The 18,921-nt window shown below is 38.5% G+C and overlaps 4 protein-coding genes across 6 annotated transcripts in view; 3 read left to right on the top strand and 1 right to left on the bottom strand.

Annotated features, from left to right (window-relative positions):
- The first annotated feature begins 559 nt into the window (after nucleotides 1-559).
- Nucleotides 560-2,244, top strand: LOC131364156 (serine/threonine-protein kinase pim-3-like). The gene is made up of 4 exons (XM_058407272.1): nucleotides 560-819; nucleotides 907-1,023; nucleotides 1,160-1,259; nucleotides 1,504-2,244. The coding sequence occupies exons 1-4, from the start codon at nucleotides 618-620 to the stop codon at nucleotides 1,538-1,540; spliced, it is 456 nt and encodes a 151-aa protein (XP_058263255.1). The 5' UTR covers nucleotides 560-617; the 3' UTR covers nucleotides 1,541-2,244.
- Nucleotides 2,245-7,257: 5,013 nt separating this feature from the next.
- On the top strand, nucleotides 7,258-9,002 carry LOC131363293 (interferon a3-like). Its single transcript, XM_058405663.1, has 5 exons — nucleotides 7,258-7,738; nucleotides 7,865-7,939; nucleotides 8,049-8,195; nucleotides 8,337-8,414; nucleotides 8,546-9,002. The coding sequence occupies exons 1-5, from the start codon at nucleotides 7,607-7,609 to the stop codon at nucleotides 8,657-8,659; spliced, it is 546 nt and encodes a 181-aa protein (XP_058261646.1). The 5' UTR covers nucleotides 7,258-7,606; the 3' UTR covers nucleotides 8,660-9,002.
- Nucleotides 9,003-12,565: 3,563 nt separating this feature from the next.
- LOC131363889 (interferon a3-like) lies at nucleotides 12,566-14,379 on the top strand. 2 transcript variants are annotated; one of them, XM_058406855.1, is made up of 5 exons: nucleotides 12,566-13,362; nucleotides 13,501-13,575; nucleotides 13,685-13,831; nucleotides 13,973-14,050; nucleotides 14,187-14,379. In XM_058406855.1, the coding sequence occupies exons 1-5, from the start codon at nucleotides 13,231-13,233 to the stop codon at nucleotides 14,295-14,297; spliced, it is 543 nt and encodes a 180-aa protein (XP_058262838.1). In that variant the 5' UTR covers nucleotides 12,566-13,230; the 3' UTR covers nucleotides 14,298-14,379. The 2 variants fall into 2 exon arrangements, with proteins under 2 accessions (XP_058262838.1, XP_058262837.1); XM_058406854.1 differs by having other exon boundaries at nucleotides 14,184-14,379.
- Nucleotides 14,380-18,299: 3,920 nt separating this feature from the next.
- cd79b (CD79b molecule, immunoglobulin-associated beta) overlaps nucleotides 18,300-18,921 on the bottom strand; it is a 5,435-nt gene continuing 4,813 nt past the window's right edge. The window contains exon 5 of one of the 2 annotated variants that reach the window (XM_058405759.1): nucleotides 18,300-18,921. This exon is cut by the window's right edge and continues 125 nt beyond it. The gene's annotated coding sequence lies outside the window, so the exon portion shown is untranslated. The other variant, XM_058405758.1, reaches the window with a different exon arrangement.

The following is an 18,921-nucleotide window of genomic DNA, read 5'->3' as shown; positions in this document are numbered from 1 at the left end:
TAAAGTACCGTGTGTTGTTACTTGGAAAAACAACTGTTTTTATGTATTGGGATAGTGTTCATGAGTCCCCTGTTTGTTCTGAGCAGTAAAACTGGCTGGGGGGGGACTTTGGAACAGGATGATTGCTGTAAATGGTTATTGAACTAATTCTGTTTTGTCTTTGTGAACAGGTTGTCTTGAAATATTTGGCCAAAACGGTCACAGATTCATTGGTAAGTACACTTACTTACTACTGAGATTCTGTAGAGATGCAATAAGGTGAAAATCACCATCATGTTATAGAGCAGATCTAGACCAAAATGGTACTGCCATGTATTTATTATTGCAAACATCATTAAAGATTCAGATTTCTGAATCCTCCATAATAAGTACCAGAGGAAGCCTGTTAATCGTTTAAAACAGTTTAAACATATTCACTCCAAACCTATGCTAACTATGTCTGTCTGTAATTTTAGCCTGGAACAAAGCCTCGGGAGGCGGAGTTCATGGAGATGGTGTCCAAGCAGCCTCGCTGTGAGAATGTGGTGGAGCTGCTGGAATGTCTCGATGTGTCCACTTCTTTTGTCTTGGTGCTGGAGCGACCCAGCCCCTGCCTAGACCTCGGGACATTCTGCGAAATGCAGAGAAATAATCGTCTCTCGGAAGATGTGGCTCGAGAGATCATGCGGCAGGTGGTTCAAGCCGTTGGTCACTGCTTTGCCCACGGAGTTTTCCACGGCGACCTCCAGTCCAGTAACATTCTGGTGAATACGGACACGCTGGAGGTGAAGTTGATAGACTTTGGCTGCAGCGATTTGGTGTCAGACTTCGGCAGGATGGGTCAGTTCAGAAAAGATATAGGATATATTCAAAGCCAGTACACTGGAGGTTATTTCTGTCATGTGACTGCTCTCTTTTTCTATTTAGGATATATTTCTTGCATCTGGAGTCTGGGTTTAATCCTGGCTGAAATGATCTGTGGAGACGTTTATATTGAGTCTTCGAATAAGATAATTGAGAAGTGTTCACAGTTTGTTTCTCCAGGTGAGTAAATCTTTTCATTTTTGCATTTCAGAAACATCACATATCGACCTATAGAATAGAGTTGTAACTTTTAGCATCGCAGTATGTTCATTAATATAATTTTATCTCAATCTCTGTCTCATAACTGCCAACACAGAGTGCTGCCAGCTGTTATCAGTGTGCCTGCAAAACCCCATGGAAGCTCCAACGTTCGATGAAATCCTGAACCACAGCTGGTTTAGACAGACACTGCCCAGGTGAGAGAGTTAGAACAGAACAGACTTCATTCCAATTAGATAAGACATGCTATAATAGTCTAGACTACAGAGATCAGTAATGAGGTCTCTAAACAGATTTATATTATTTTTTATTTATATTATGGAGTTATATTAAAAACACATCATTATATAATAATAATAATAATAATAATAAGTGTAAAATTAGGTAATACTGATTGTTTCCAGTCTATTTTAATATCTAACTGTTTTTTGATTGTTTCAGATTGCCGGCTCCTGAAGACCCTGGATCTTCTAACTGACCCAAAAAATATCCTTTAAAAAAAAAAAAAAGTGCTTGATCACGCCCCAGACCCGCCTCCACATGCTCCCACCACTCGACTCCATCAGACCTTCTTGCGTCTCTTGGTCAGTAGCCGCCTGCAGCACCGGTGCGATCCAGCTGATTAACAGCTGTCGCTCTGCCTGCTTTAAATTGTAAAAGTTCCCAGAAAGCATCACTGGCATCAACACAAGGCCTCAGTGCTCCACTGTAGAAGCACAAGGTCATGTTGTTGTGTGTTCTTCAGGAAACACAATTGCACATCACTTCTGCCACTGTGATGGGCCAAACAGATGTTTGCTTCTGGGGTCGTTTTGGCATCACCTCAGCTAGTCTAATGGAAAACCATTGCACTGTTTCTTTAGGCAGCAGCAGATTTGTTGGGTATCAGAGCCACCACTGGTCCTATCTGACCTTATAGTCTACAGCTATAGAAGATTATTGATTTATAATCACATTCTCTGGTGGCACCCAGATGAGGATGGGTTCCCTTTTGAGTGTGGTTCCTCTCGAGGTTTCTTCCTCATGTAGTTTCAGGGAGTTTTTCCTCGCCACTGACTTGCTCATTAGGGATCTGAATCTATAAACTGCTGCTGCTAAAATGAAAGAAATGGGCTTTCTGCTGGATCTCAGACATCACGACAGTCTTAAGCATTACTTGAATAGTTACATGGGAGGTACATACACGGGGTGGATTATAAATGAAATACATTTAAATAAATAAAATACAAAGTGTAAATTTTTATTCTATTAAAAAAAATGTTTAAAAAAGCAAACAGGAACAGCTTCATTTATACTTTATTTTTCTGCACTAGTCACATGGTGCCCCCCCCCCCAAAAAAAACTTATGATAGCATCTTTCATCATTTAGCATCTAACTATATTCATTAGAATTAGCATACTAGTCTTTTTAGTAGATAATTTTACAGTAGTAACTAAACAAGACTAGATCCTCATCTTAATGGCCATCACTTCTTGCTGGAAATAGTTTAATCGTCTGTTCAGTCTGGCAAGAACCCAGTGTCTGAAGTGTAGAATCAGGTCTGAGGGAGTGGAACCTGAGAACCAGCTGGACAACAGAGTGGAGGACAATCTCTTAAACGTGAAGATTCCTCAAAGTTCTTTATATAACACTTCTAATTCTATGGCTGAACGCAGTACAGAAAGATTTACTTAAAAACTCGATTAGATTTTCACAGTTGAGTTGTGTCACAGTACTAAATATTTTAAGTAAAAGGTGTTTATAGGATGCAGTTCAGTGTTAGCATGCAAGATTAACCATATTTTCATCCTGCTAACATTAGCTGGCAGTAATATACTCCATGTGTGGCAGGAGGGGCAATTGCGTCTATGGTTAACTGTTTGGTGTTTTAGCCAATCAGGGGCACTCTGTAATGTACAAAAAATGGAAGCATGTATGCCACCTGGGATACGTCACGTGTAGTAAATCGTTGTGTCGTTAACGTGCTGTTGTCATTGTCGTAGGAACCGAACATGGATACCTGGGGCAGGAAGGTAAATGCAATGCTTGTTTTGTACATGTATGTATTTTTGGTTACAAGACCTGCATTCTATTCTGTTTAATACATGTTTTAGAGACTGTGATTTCTGAGTCTGCTTTCACTTTCGATTGCTACTTCCTGCTGTAACCTTCACTTACAGGGTCATTGTCATTTTATTAGCCGGATGTGGACATCAGAGCAGGTATGGGATGTACAGTATGTGGGTAAAAGCTTGCTAATAGATTGCAGTCAATAAGTCATATGTTTCCGAAGCACTGGCTTATATTTTAGAACTCTCTCTTTTTTTGTTGAAGTCGTGAGAGCCTGATGGGTTTTTCCTGCTTTAATTCCCTACGGAAAGCTTCATCTTAATATATTCGATGACTGGATTCCCGTAAAGGCCTTGAACTGTACTCCAGTCCGCTCCGGTTGGCCACGCTGTTCTGTTTCCAATATGGATCTTCAGCTAACTTTTTACTTTACTTGTGTATATTCTTTTTGTATTTTTTTTGCTCAATTTTGTTTAGGTTTGGATGAACGAATTTTGATTTATTGAATTGTTTTCAAGGTTTGAAACCTTTGGTTTTGTTTCATTTTCTTTTGTGGGTTGTTTTATTTTTGCATTTTCGTTTGATACTCAGGTTCCTTGTGGATGAGTCGAGTCGGTTTATTAACTTTGTGTGTGTGTGTGTGCGCGCAAGGAAGGTACGTTTGTGGAGAGGTTAGACTGACCCTCTCTGCCTCTGTTTGTTGGCTCCAGGCTCCAGTTGCCTACTTTGACTGTTTCTGGACCCTTTGTGGTCTACTGAGAAAGGAACAAATGGATTATTTAAATGCTTTAAATATTTTTAAGGAATTGTCAATAAATCTATTTAAATCTATAATCTATTTTTGTATGGTGGCTAATGTCTTTGACCAATATTAGTGATTCGAACCTGTGCATGTTAATTCCTTGGGTGAAATCCCTAGGGTGGCATAGTGGGACAGTGCAAAAGCTGTTTTCCCGATAAATCTCTTAGAGCAATTTGCTATAATAGCTTTTCCACCCCCTTTTCCTTACCCTTGGTCCCACCACTGGATCACTGTGTAATGTTTGTTTTAATGTTATATAAAGTATGGCTTACTAGAAACATCGGGCGTATGTCTAATAATGGACATACGGTCACTTGCACTAGTCTTAGTTGAATGGGGCGTATGATCAAATATGATCACACCATTTTTCATGCCACGATGTTCACTGAAGAGGAATACATTCTTTCTGTTGATTGCAGAATGTAGATCCACAATGTCCACATATTTTTCGCAATTATGGAATTAACAGGATAAATTCAGTGTAGTATTTTAAAGTGAATTTCTTTAACCTTGTTAGGAATAGGATATTTGTATGAAATGAGACGTGTTTTTTCCAATTTATGTTATTATTTATTGAAACCCAATAAAATGGACTTTTTGGAAGGTTCTTGTTTAGGTCCTGAATGGTTTGATGTAGATATGTTTATTGTTACATTTTCTATCAGTGATGAAAACACCTCCGATGGTTGGTTGGTCGAATGTAGTTACTATTTCACACAAACTTAGACGAGATTCACAAAGATGTAATAAGCCACTTGGGATAGCATTAACCACTGATTTCTATTCTCTAAACGGAACAGGAAATTCGTATTTGTTCATACATTGTTCATATGTAAGTACAGAACCTGAACCATCAAGTAGTAAAGATATGTGATCAAGACCTCTTAGAGGCCACATGGAAAGAAAAAGTGAATTTCTTTGGATGGTAGTATTCAAATTGTTCCATAATAAAACTTTATGTGGAGAAAAATTACTGAGAGATTTTCCAGGCTAACGGTGCTCGCTGGTGGAATTGTGACGGTTTAATCAGCCAATCTGCATGGAGAAAAATCACAAGACAACAAAAATTTTAAATCACCAGTTTTGTTGAAAATGTGAGTTGGTATTAAAAAAAACCCATAAAGATGTAGGGTTTATCCAGTTTATTTAAATTTTAACCAATTTATCTTAAACACATGGTTGACATCATAAAAGTCTAATACTTCAAGTCCTCCCTTCCTCTGGTTTCTTATTTGCAAGAACTGACTTACGAACCTTCTCCCAGATCGGAACTGGTTTGTAAATCCGACAGAATGAGTCTTGTACACCTTTAACACCAATATACAATGTAAAGCATAAAAACCCCCATGATCTTGTCCTTGTTCTTTAGAATTGTGCCAATGGTTGAACGATTCATGTTATAATAACGAGCGACCTCTACCATCTTCTTGCCTCGGTCCAACCTCTCAATTATTGTCACTTTTGTGTCCATGGTTACTGCTTTGTGCTTCCTAGCAGTTCCCCTCCACATCACTACTGCTTTTCCTCTTACTGAGAGCTCGGGAGTGGGATATATAGCTCGACATAGAAAGACAGACAGACAGACAGACAAAGAGAGAGAGAGAGAGAGAGAGCGAGAGAGAGAAAAATATTAGGTATGCTTCTGATCATGTGATGTTTAAAGACAATGTAGATTATGTGTAAAGTGTGGGCAGGAACTCTGGCAAGACTAGCTATGACAGTATAACTAAAAGGGAGAACCAGAAGGTGACAGACATGAAGGCTTCCCGGGACATAAAGCGTCCAACCACTTCAGTCAGCAAACCTGAGCGACTTGTGAGGGTGGTAAGGTGACAGCATCCAAACATCCCAGTACACCAAACACTCTATGCCATGAACCTTCCAGATCTGCTCCTTTACCTAAGAAAACGTAGTGCTGGACATTGAGACTGTGTCTGAATCCTGAACATTAATTAGTTCCATAACTGTGGGGCTTTGAAAGAAAAAGCTCCACCCCCTGCTGTAGCCTTTGCTACTTGAGGTACTAGCAAATAACCTGCACCCTTTGATCGGAGTAGGCGTGGAAAATCATAAATAACCGGAAAATTGCTCATGTACTGTGACAGAAGACCATTTAGTGCTTTATAGGTCAGTAACAGGATTTTATAATCAATGAGAAATTTGACTGGGAGCCAATGTAGTGTGGCTAAGATACGAGTGATGTGTTCATATCTTCTGGTTCTAGTTAGGACTCTAGCTGCTGCATTCTGGACTAACTGGAGCTTGTTTCTGCTCCTACTGGAACATCCAGACAGTAAGACATTACAATAATCCAACCTAGAGTTTTTCTGCATCATTAAGTGACATCATATTTGTTATCTTAGCAATATTTCTGAGAAGAAAGAAGTGATATTATCTACATGAGCTTCAAATGAAAGACCAGAGTCAATAATCACACCAAGACCTTACACTGCTGGACATGATGAAACTTCTAGCTGCATGTGGTCCTTGTACAAGCACCTCTGTCTGTCTGTCAGTCAGTCCACTCTAATTCATCCCAAAGGTGTTCTATGGGGTTGAGGTCAGGACTCAGTGCAGGTCAGTCAAGTTCCTCCACACCAAACTCACTCATCCATGTCTTTATGGAGATTTTTGTTGATTTGTGCACTTGTTGAATTTTTCTTCCAATAATATTTAAATAGCAGAAATTAAACAATAGAAATATGTCACTTTGTGAATATATGTGAAATATAGAATTTGACCATTAAAATAAAATGTTAAAAATGATGAGGATGCTGCAGTCAGGTGTAATCAGATGTACGTATAATTAAAACAGGAAATAACGTATAAAATAACAAATAATTATTTGACGTAATTCCTGTGTCTTCAGGTGTGTGTCAGTGGATTATTGTCACTAGATGTTGCAATATGTTTTATTCAGCGGTGTCACTGGACTTAACATAACCTTTGTGACCAGAACGAAAAGAAAACCCGAATGCTGTCACGTTTTATTACCTAAAGTGACTTTCACCTTCCCGACTAGTTTCCGGGTTTAAAGTTCACCTTCATGAAGAAACTGCAAAGGTTTTTCTTGTCCATCATCATTTCGGTGATGTTTCTCACTCGCTGTCTGACCTCCTGCGCTTTCTGTTTAGCTTTCATCAGAACTGGTCAGTAGGAATTTCCTCCAAACTCCGGTGTGAACCTCACACACAGGTAAAGCCGCGATGACCGCATACTATTGTACTACACGGTATGAAGGGGGAGGACGTCAGACCTGGACACGCCCACAATTGCGTCAGCATTGTTTACGTTGAGAAAATGAATGGAGTCATCTCTAGTTCAATAAAAAAATATTTTAATATCTAAATAATTCAGTTATTTAACATCATTAATAAATAGAATAATCTGAGATGATTAAATGTAAGCATATACATCACTATATTCTACAGTACACACACACACACACACACACACACACCCTAGCGGTACATCTGCATAGGTACAATGACATTTGGTTTTATGGTTGGTTTCAGAAAGTGAAATTTCGACTCGTAAGACTTTCTTTACATCGTGCATCTCACTTGTTGCCCATAAATACTGAGTATTAACAGAGCACACGATGGTGAGAGTAAAGTGTACAGCACTTGACACTCTTATTAGGAGGACCAGTCTGCTGTACTGGAGAGTAGAGTGTGTATACTGGGAATACAATGTTTCTACGCTTGGTGCACCTTTGTGTCCTTCTGACTCTGTGCAGTGTGAGCTGTGGCTTCAGCTGCCGATGGATCAACCTGAAATTCAAGCAGCACCATGGGACATGTTTAACACTGCTTAGAGAAATGGTGAGCCTTGTCTATCTATCTATCTATCTATCTATCTATCTATCTATCTATCTATCTATCTATCTATCTATCTATCTATCTATCTATCTATCTAACACCAGTATCCTCCTGTCTCTGTTCCTTCAGGAAGAGGAAATCAGCGTCAACGCCTCCGTCCCGGATAACTGGCGTCACTGGTTCTTTAACCACAGCTCTACTCAGGTTAATACATTAATGATGATGTTCACATAGAGAAATTATTCTATCTATCCTGTTCTTCTGTCTCTGTGTGTATTCTTCCTTCATCTTCATCTCCATCCTTCTCCCTCAGCCAGAGAAACAGGTCTGGTTCATGGTTCAGACTCTGGACGAGGTCTCCCGACTATTGGAAGAGTCCGACTCTGTGTCCTGGAACAAGGACAAGCTGGAAACTTTCTTACATATGCTGGATCAGCAGGCCAACGGACTACGCTCCTGTGTGAGTGCTCCTTTTCTAAACCATCTGTCTCAATCAGGTGTGAGATGAATATTGTACAGGAAAGTAGAGCTCTGGTTTATCGCCTGATTTTGAAGTGATCCAAACATAATGTACTCTTTCTGTTGTTGTTTTTTAACACAGCTTGATCACAGAATGAAAAAGAACAAACGATTGCCCTTATACTTCAAAAGACTAAGAGATCTCACCAATAACGACAAGGTCAGCAATATGGTCAACATTCCTTTCACACACACACACACACACACATTATTAGAGAGACAGAAAGATGTTTAATGTAAAGGTGTGACGATGAGCTGAAATGCTAAAAGACTGGGATTTAAACTTTCCAGCAGGAGAAGAACGAGGCCTGGGAGTGGATCAGAAAAGAGCTGCTTCAACTCTTCGGCCTGTTGGACTTTTTCCCTGCTGTCTCTGTGAATCCTGCTGCAAACCACAATCAATAAGAAGCTGAAGATGTGCAGTGGAAACCAGAAGGCTGTGAGATGGAATCCCAGAGAAAAGCTACTGGCTCTGGTGAAAGACTCTTAACCTCCAGCTGCTCAGCTTTTACTTGAATTGGGTTTTCCTGCACTTGTCTATCACTTTGGATCAAAATGCAGTCAAAGGGTTCAGTTGTATTTAATCAGTCAGTGTTGTATTATTCAAAAACACAGCAACATCAGAAGTGCATTTCTGTACATTTTCAACACTTACATGAAGTTTACTCTTGCTGTTTATCTCATTTTAATGAAATTATTTATTTTAAATGTCTGTTAAAGGATAAAACTGTGATCATGCCTTAACTATTTATTTATTTATTTATTGAGTAATTTTAAGTATTTGTTTTTTAAAATGTTTTATAGATAAATCATTAGGAGTATTTATTTATTCATGCTTTATGTACCTGGACTGTGAACTATTTGAAGATGATTTAAGAAATATTTATAAATTGTGAAGATGTCCATCAACATATTGTTACAGTTACACTGCTAGTGAACTCATCATAATAAAATGATCTTAAAATGTCTCAGTGGTGTACGTGTTATTCATTTATTACAAAATGCTGGATTTTTTAATGATGGAGTTAAAAGTCGGTGTCTGTAACAGCTTTATCTTCATAGTAATGTTCAAGAAACCACAAAAAACAGCCAGGAAAATTCTCCATAAAGAAATTGATGTCAGGCCTTCTGGAAAAAATTAAACTCAGTCCTTTTACTGCAATATTACGATAACTCAGACGACCGTTCCTGATCTTTACAGTGGAATTGCTGTGCAGATCATATCTGATATTAAATACAGTGTTTGTGCAGTAATTTCACCATAACAACCTTCATAAAAAGTACATCCAGTGAGCTGCACTATAGGTGTGTGTTACTTTAACCATCCATGAAGAAGCGCCGGGAACTGAACAAGAATTCAAGGTGTCTTCATACCTGAAATCTACCACTGGTTCTAACTCATTTTTCTTTGTTAAGCATCCATTTCTATTTGGTCTGTTAATGTCAGAGGAATTCCAAACCAGTTAAAGTGAACTAGACTGAAGCTACAGACTGTTACTTTTATCTTCTCTGTTATTTTTCTCCTTCATTCCCTCAGATAGCACGGCTTCTGCTCGGATCTCAGCGAGTCTGGTGGACACGTCTTCATGGATGAGAACTCTTCAGCAGAAACTCAACCCCAGCAAAAGTGAACTGCTGGTCATTCCAGGTGATTCATCCCCAGCCCAGGATCTTGCAATCTCCCCTTCGGGCCACTGCTCGCAACCTTGGTTTAACTATGGACAATCAGCTGTCAATCAATCTTTTCCTCCCATGTTGCTAATGTCACACCCTCATGTCAGATTCTTCTCTACAACATCACAAGGATTCGGCCATTTTTATCCACACAGGCTGCTCAGGTGCTTGTCCAGTCTCTGGTCATTTTGAAACCGTACCACTGCTGCTCTCTACTCTACCTCTGAATGTAACTCATCCTCTGCAAATGATCCAAAATGCTGCTGCACGACTTGTTTTCAGCCTGCCTAAGTTCTCCCACACCACCCCACTACTGTGCTCCCTCCACTGGCTTCCAGTGGCTACATCAGGTTCAAAACACTGACACTTTCTTACAAAGCCAAGAATGTAGCAGTACCATCTTACCTCAAAGCTCTTATTACTCCTCACACTGCACCTCGCTCCCTCAGATCCTCCAGCACTGCTCCACTGGTCCTCCACCTCTCAGGGTAAGAGGTAGGTCTACATCTAGTCTCTGTTGTGGCACTGAGCTGGTGGAATGAACTTCCCCTACATCACTGACAGTCTTCAAACACCAGATGAAGACCTACCTCTTCCTGAAGAACTTAAACTCGCTCTTATTTTCCCTGTTTGTTTTATGTATTGTTGTGTGTTGTAGTAAACAGAAAAAAATCTTTCCAACACAGTTTTTAGGCTGATGCTATCCTAAGTCTGTGACCTATTGAACCAGTGTTAATGTATTCACTGATAGAGACTTCACAGCACTTTTGTATACGTAGCTCTGGATAAGATCGTCTTGATCAGAAAGCCAGAAATGTAACTGTACTTTATTAGAGAAAATAAAGCTTCTAAATCAGAGCTATCATGATGGAGAAGACAGCAGGGAATTGATGTACGGTGTGTCCTGTGGTAGTAATGGGTCAGCAGGAGGTCCATTCTCAAAGGAAAGCTTCAATAACAAATATTCACTTATTAAAATAATGCATAAGATAGATGGATAATCATTTTGTTGTAACTGATCACTCTGAATTTATTGTCATCAATATATATGGCACTAACCACAAAAATATGAAGAATGCTTTATTTTCAGTGAACAATGACAACATTTATTTAAAAAAACATTAAAATATTTTTCATCATAAGTAAATCCAGTGCTGGGCATTAGTCTTTTTTTAATAAGAAATAACAGAATTATTTAATATTTCACAATTATTGTTTCATTTATAAACAAATACTCTTTCACTGTATCTGTGTGAATTCTTGTATCTATCTGATTTGGATTGGTATTAAACATTTCATAAGACTGGACAAAGAGTTTTTATTTCATTAAAACTGATGCGTAAAAAGAGATTTCTTTGTCACTGTAATGGTTTTACTGGTTGGTGAAAAGTTTCATATTTAGAGTAGAAAATGGACGGATTTTTAACCTAATTCTGAATGATTTAAAGGAGAGCTGAGTGAATACTGGAAGACAGATATAAAACTAGAAATATAAAAAACTCTTAAAACATGTATTTCTAAACTCAATATCATGGAAGTCCTAAGAGGCCATGCATTATTAGATATATTTTTAATTTTGGTTTTATCGTGAACTCGACATTAAAAACAGTTTTCTAATTGTATCGTGGGAAAAATTCACGACTAGTGGATATTTCTGGTGTATATCTTGGTCTTTGTGCCTCCTTCTTATGTGTCGGACACTTACATGGAAGATGTCCATCACTGACCGACATGGAGCTACTTCAGTTTGAGTAAATCACTGATCAGAATAAAAGCCAATGCGATCATCCAGGATGCTGCTTTTCTGCGCTTATACTGCCTCTAGAACATGATCTCATGCAGAATACACAGAAAAATGAAGTAATGTGGAGATCACGAAAAAATAAGAAAGAATAATAACAATAATAATAATCCATGTCTTCTTAGACTTCCATAAGAACATGATCTCTAGGTTCTGAGCAGTGATCAGTGATCTGGTCAGTGATGGACAACTTCCACATAAATGTCCGACACTTAAGAAGGAGACCCAGTCCTCATGATAAACACCAGAAACAGAAAAAAAAACAGAAACAGCCTTTATTTGTCACATATACATTACAGCACAGTGAAATTCTTTCTTCGCATATCCCATCCTTGGAGGTTGGGGTCAGAGCGCAGGGTCAGCCATGATACGGCGCCCCTGGAGCAGAGAGGGTTAAGGGCCTTGCTCAAGGGCCCAACAGTGGCAACTTGGTGGTGCTGGGGCTTGAACCCCTAATCTTCCGGTTAACGACCCAGAGCCTTAACCACTTGGAACATTAGCAAGGTGTGAGATTATACAGAGATACGATTATATCCTGGGAAAATGTGGTGTTTTTGGTTATGTCCAGAAAATTAATTCGTGATAATGAGAAAAGAAGAAAGAATAACCCTAACCCTAAGCAATGGAATAATGTAGGACCATTAGGACTTAGATAATACACTGTTCTGATACTGAGTTTAAAATGATTTTACATCATGAGATTTTAAATTGTTAAAGAAAACTACAATTCCGTTTTCAGGCTTTTAGCACAAATAAAACAGACTTTAATAAAAAGTGTTACTTCTGGACTATCTTGGAACATCTCCGTGTGACTTTCACCTTCCCGACTAGTTTCCGGGTTTAAAGTTCACCTTCATGAAGAAACTGCAAAGGTTTTTCTTGTCCATCATCATTTCGGTGATGTTTCTCACTCGCTGTCTGACCTCCTGCGCTTTCTGTTTAGCTTTCATCAGAACTGGTCAGTAGGAATTTCCTCCAAACTCCGGTGTGAACCTCACACACAGGTAAAGCCGCGATGACCGCATACTATTGTACTACACGGTATGAAGGGGGAGGACGTCAGACCTGGACACGCCCACAATTGCGTCAGCATTGTTTACGTTGAGAAAATGAATGGAGTCATCTCTAGTTCAATAAAAAAATATTTTAATATCTAAATAATTCAGTTATTTAACATCATTAATAAATAGAATAATCTGAGATGATTAAATGTAAGCATATACATCACTATATTCTACAGTACACACACACACACACACACACACACACCCTAGCGGTACATCTGCATAGGTACAATGACATTTGGTTTTATGGTTGGTTTCAGAAAGTGAAATTTCGACTCGTAAGACTTTCTTTACATCGTGCATCTCACTTGTTGCCCATAAATACTGAGTATTAACAGAGCACACGATGGTGAGAGTAAAGTGTACAGCACTTGACACTCTTATTAGGAGGACCAGTCTGCTGTACTGGAGAGTAGAGTGTGTATACTGGGAATACAATGTTTCTACGCTTGGTGCACCTTTGTGTCCTTCTGACTCTGTGCAGTGTGAGCTGTGGCTTCAGCTGCCGATGGATCAACCTGAAATTCAAGCAGCACCATGGGACATGTTTAACACTGCTTAGAGAAATGGTGAGGCTTGTCTATCTATCTATCTATCTATCTATCTATCTATCTATCTATCTATCTATCTATCTATCTATCTATCTATCTAACTAACTAACTAACTAACTGACTAACACCAGTATCCTCCTGTCTCTGTTCCTTCAGGAAGAGGAAATCAGCGTCAACGCCTCCGTCCCGGATAACTGGCGTCACTGGTTCTTTAACCACAGCTCTACTCAGGTTAATACATTAATGATGATGTTCACATAGAGAAATTATTCTATCTATCCTGTTCTTCTGTCTCTGTGTGTATTCTTCCTTCATCTTCATCTCCATCCTTCTCCCTCAGCCAGAGAAACAGGTCTGGTTCATGGTTCAGACTCTGGACGAGGTCTCCCGACTATTGGAAGAGTCCGACTCTGTGTCCTGGAACAAGGACAAGCTGGAAACTTTCTTACATATGCTGGATCAGCAGGCCAACGGACTACGCTCCTGTGTGAGTGCTCCTTTTCTAAACCATCTGTCTCAATCAGGTGTGAGATGAATATTGTACAGGAAAGTAGAGCTCTGGTTTATCGCCTGATTTTGAAGTGATCCAAACATAATGTACTCTTTCTGTTGTTGTTTTTTAACACAGCTTGATCACAGAATGAAAAAGAACAAACGATTGCCCTTATACTTCAAAAGACTAAGAGATCTCACCAAGAACGACAAGGTCAGCAATATGGTCAACATTCCTTTCACACACACACACACACACACACATTATTAGAGAGACAGAAAGATGTTTAATGTAAAGGTGTGATGATGAGCTGAAATGCTAAAAGACTGGGATTTAAACTTTCCAGCAGGAGAAGAACGAGGCCTGGGAGTGGATCAGAAAAGAGCTGCTTCAACTCTTCGGCCTGTTGGACTTTTTCCCTGCTGTCTCTGTGAATCCTGCTGCAAACCACAATCAATAAGAAGCTGAAGATGTGCAGTGGAAACCAGAAGGCTGTGAGATGGAATCCCAGAGAAAAGCTACTGGCTCTGGTGAAAGACTCTTAACCTCCAGCTGCTCAGCTTTTACTTGAATTGGGTTTTCCTGCACTTGAAGAAAGTATTTATTTTATTTATTTTTTAAATTATTTATAGATATGTATGTATTTATTTATGCTTATGAAAAGTTTGTAGATTATTTGTATAAGAAAAATGTACATTTTTTTACAAAAGAACATGAACCCAGGCTTGGAACTGTTAATAAAATCATGCAGACGACTAAATCCTATTTCTTTTTTCTGTAATATTACAATATCTCCACAGACAATTTATGAACATTACATACATAGAGTCTGTTTTGTATGAAAATCACAGGAAATCAGCAGTTTCTTAAATACAAACATCTTGCACCAAAAACCATGCCATAATGAAAGCTGCAGATTCACAATTTTCCCATTTCTGATGTTTGATGTGAACATTACCTGAAGTTCCTGCTGATTCCAGATGAATAACTGATCAGATAACTAGATGAAATAATGAAATTGGAGCATTAAAAGGTTACATATACATTGCTTTTTGGTATGAGTGGGCAACAACGATAGAAAAAAACAACATTATATATATCAGCATTACAGACTGAGATTTAGATATAAAAACATACACCGATCAGGCATAACATTATGACCCCGTGTTCCCCAGGTAAGTGACAGACACACACCCGGCCATCCACGTGATGTAAAAGGAAACCTGATTCATCAGACCAGGCCACCTTCTTCCATTGCTCTGTGGTCCAGTTCTGATGCTCACGTGCCCATTGTTGGTGCTTTTGGCAGTGCACAGGGGTCAGCATGGCCACCCTGACTGGCCTGCGGCTATGTGGCCTCACACACAACAAACTGTGATGCACTGTGTATTCTGACACCCCATAAGAGCTGCAGTTTTGGAGATGTTCTGATCCAGTGGTCTAGCCATCACAATTTGGCCCTTTTGGTCAAACTCACTCAAATCCTTATGCTTGTCCATTTTTCCTGCTTCTAACATCAAAATGTTCACTTGCTACAAGTACCTTGGAGTACAGCTGGATGAAAGAATGGACTGGACTGCCAACACAGACGCTCTGTGTAGGAAAGGACAGAGCCGGCTGTACTTCATAAGAAGACTGGCTTCCTTTAACATCTGCAAAAAGCTACTGCAGATGTTCTATCAGACTGTTGTGGTGAGTGCCCTCTTCTATGCGGCAGTGTGCTGGGGAGGCAGCATAAAGAAGAAGGACGCCTCAAGTCTGGACAAGCTGGTGAGGAAGGCGGGTTTGATTGTGGGCTCAGAACTGGACAGCCTGACATCAGTGGCAGAGAGGAGGGCGCTGAGCAGGCTCCTGTCCATCATGGACAATCCACTGCCTCCACTGTACAACATCATCTCCAGACAGAGAAGCTGCTTCAGTGACAGGTTGCTGTCACTGCCCTGCTCCACTGACAGACTGAGGAGGTCGTTCGTCCCCCGTGCCGTCCGACTCTTTAATTCATCGCGGGGTGGGAGGAGTCAGTGCTGACACTACTCTCTGTCTGTACTGGACTGTACAATAAACCACACACTACATACAATACACTCCGGTTTACAGAACTCTCAATAAACTGAGATTTGCACAGGACTCATAAACACGCAGTTTTTACACATAACAGTTTTTGTAACCTTAAACCCTTTTTGCACATTACTTATATTATATTTCATCTAATTCTCCATATTTATTCCTAAAAACTCTGTATTTAGTATTTTTCTGCTACATTTTGTTAAATTGTGTAATATTTTGTTATTTGATATATTTTTTGTTATATTTTTGTACCCTAATTTGGTTTTTTATCTATTACCTGTATCTGTGGATACTGCTGGAAGCTCTGAATTTCCCTTTGGGATGAATAAAGTATCTATCTATCTATCTATCTATCTATCTATCTATCTATCTATCTATCTATCTATCTATCTATCTATCTATCTATCTATCTATCTATCTATCTATCTATCTATCTATCTATCTATCTATCTATCTATCTATCCCACCCACTAACAGGTGTCATGATGAGGAGATCATCAGTCTTATTCACTTCACCTCTCAGTGGTCATAATGTTATGCCTGATGGGTTTTTTTTTTGTTAGATCAAATAGAAAATATTTTGCAATATGGGGAAATGGACAGAAGAGTTTTCTTATTTAGAGAGTCAGGATTATTTAGATCAGTAAATGTATGATTGTGTCTTGAAATTGTTACCGGTGACGTAACAGGGCGTCACTGAGATTATAAAAGGGCATTCATGTCACGGATTTTGGCAAAAGTGACGCAGAATCTCGTTCAAGAAATGTTTGCTTTGCTTTTCTCATAGCCAGGCTTAACCAGATTAATATGGATGACGACAACAGCACATGTTGTTTACCAGAACTGACCACAAGATGGCGGTGTTTTTACTGAGAATATTGTGGAGCACTGAAAAGCTGAGAGGTCACTGCACTGACTCCTTTAACATCTCTTGTTTGAAAAAGTTTGCATATTTATGACACAGGAAAAAAGTTTGCAGGCACTGCCTTAGCAGAGGACAGGAAATGAGTGGTGCATGACTGATAAAGAGGAAAATGTTGTGACACTAATTCTCTTATAATATTTAAGATATGTTTTTCTATTTTTAGTTTAGGTTTTATTTTATTTTATTAATTAATTTTTTTTAAATTATTTATGTAATCATATTACTTCAATCCTGTAATTTAATATCCGACATCTTTATTTAAATCATATTTTGCTGTACAATATTAAGACTTAAGAAATTAAGAAATTCCATAGGATTTTGTTTAAATTAATTAATTAATTTTTATTTTTTTCTCATTAAAAGTGAAAAGTATGATGTGGAATTGAGTTTTAATTATCGTCCTTTTTTACTTTTTTCTTGTTCCGGGGAAATAAGTGTTATTTCCCCATTCTTAACCCAAATAAAGAGAAAAGTGCCCATGAAACCCATAAAAGTTTGGGTTAGTTTTGGGCGGTTTTATTTAGTAAAATGGGCTAGTTAAACCCAAACTTCAAGGGGCTTAATGGCTATTTTTTTATATTATTTTCCATTAAGAGTAATTGGAAAATGTCATTCACTACCCAGGAACAAAAATCGTGTTACATAGTGTAATTATTTTCCTATCACTGCATGATCCCAAGGTGCATTATTCCTTTCACACCACACCAATTTGCAGATTATTACAACACAATTATTTATTTATTTATTTATTTATTTTTCACCTGTAGCTTCTTTAAATGCTGTAAAATGTCATTCATTCTCTATCTTGAAATCCTTCAATATTTCTAAACAAACTTCTCCTTACTGGAAATGTTTCACATGTACACTATATTGCCAAAAGATTTAGGACGTCTGCCTTTCCATGCACATGAATGTAATATAGAGTTGCCCCGCCCTTTGCAGCTATAACAGCTTCAACTCTTCTGGGAAGGCTTTCCACAAGGTTTAGGAGTGTGTTTATGGGAATTTTTGACCGTTCCTCTAGAAGCACATTTGTGAGGTCAGGCACTGATGTTGGACGAGAAGGTCTGGCTCACAGTCTCCGCTCTAATTCATCCCAAAGGTGTTCTATGGGGTTGAGGTCAGGACTCTGTGCAGGCCAGTCAAGTTCCTCCACACCAAACTCACTCATGTCTTTATGGACCTTGCTTTGGTCACTGGTGTGCAGTCATGTTGGAACAGGAAGGGGTCATCCCCAAACTGTTCCCACAAAGTGTCCAAAATGTCTTGGTATGAAGCTGAAGCATTAAGAGTTCCTTTCACTGGAACTAAGGGGCCGAGCCCCTGGGTATCCCAAAACGTTTGGCAGTATAGTGTATTTCTATTCTATTTCACTTATCTCTTAGCAACTTAATAACTGCTGCTAATTTCATATAATGTCACACATTTAGCAAACGCTGTGTATTTAGATGGATGTTTTGGGATCATATTGTTTTAAACCTGCATGCATGCTTTTTTAAAAAAAATAATTAAAACATGTAAAGAATCAGCATTTTTACTTTTGAGTTCATATATTTTACATCGTCATGTTTGAGCATGAATGGGAGTATAGGTTTTGTTTTACTTTGTGGAAAATCATCTGACCGTCTGGTTTGGAAATAGATATGAATGGAAAGAGAACACAGCTGATGGCCACATGTCTTTATTCTGGTGGAACAAATCTCATGTCGAGGCCTTGCCACGAAGATTTTCTCAAAAAATATGTTTATTACTAATATACACAGCACCAAAGAATGAAGAATTTCAACAAACCAAGCTTAAGCTGGTGAATAAAAACAAGCAGATCTTGCTATTTAATGAAACAAAAGGAAGAAACTAACTGCCAAGTGCAAGACTTATTGCCTATATTATATTATATTATATTATATTATATTATATTATATTATATTATATTATATTATATTATATTATATTATATTATATTATATGTGTGAAAAATGAAGCATGGTACATGATGAAAATAAAAAATAAAATACTTTTCTAATATGCTTTTTAAAAAAAAGAGTTTCTCCAAGAGAAATGTCATTGTATTTGCCTACTACACCACACGTAC

This window comes from Hemibagrus wyckioides, linkage group LG13 (assembly GCF_019097595.1).
Source record: "Hemibagrus wyckioides isolate EC202008001 linkage group LG13, SWU_Hwy_1.0, whole genome shotgun sequence".
In the NCBI taxonomy this organism is placed as follows: Eukaryota; Metazoa; Chordata; class Actinopteri; order Siluriformes; family Bagridae; genus Hemibagrus; species Hemibagrus wyckioides.
The sequence above is the reverse complement of the archived record's forward strand: the minus strand, read 5'-3'. Positions and strand labels throughout refer to the sequence as shown.

Bases quoted from the DNA above. Each gene is read 5' to 3' on its own strand.
- LOC131364156 (XM_058407272.1), top strand. From the start codon at position 618: ATGCAGAGAAATAATCGTCTCTCGGAAGATGTGGCTCGAGAGATCATG. The intron at 1,024-1,159 runs GTGAGTAAATCT...CTGCCAACACAG, and splicing joins TTCACAGTTTGTTTCTCCAG to AGTGCTGCCAGCTGTTATCA. The intron at 1,260-1,503 runs GTGAGAGAGTTA...TGATTGTTTCAG, and splicing joins TTTAGACAGACACTGCCCAG to ATTGCCGGCTCCTGAAGACC.
- LOC131363293 (XM_058405663.1), top strand. From the start codon at position 7,607: ATGTTTCTACGCTTGGTGCACCTTTGTGTCCTTCTGACTCTGTGCAGT. The intron at 8,196-8,336 runs GTGAGTGCTCCT...TTTTTAACACAG, and splicing joins CCAACGGACTACGCTCCTGT to CTTGATCACAGAATGAAAAA. The intron at 8,415-8,545 runs GTCAGCAATATG...TAAACTTTCCAG, and splicing joins ATCTCACCAATAACGACAAG to CAGGAGAAGAACGAGGCCTG.
- LOC131363889 (XM_058406854.1), top strand. From the start codon at position 13,231: ATGTTTCTACGCTTGGTGCACCTTTGTGTCCTTCTGACTCTGTGCAGT. The intron at 13,363-13,500 runs GTGAGGCTTGTC...CTGTTCCTTCAG, and splicing joins TAACACTGCTTAGAGAAATG to GAAGAGGAAATCAGCGTCAA. The intron at 14,051-14,183 runs GTCAGCAATATG...TAAACTTTCCAG, and splicing joins ATCTCACCAAGAACGACAAG to CAGGAGAAGAACGAGGCCTG.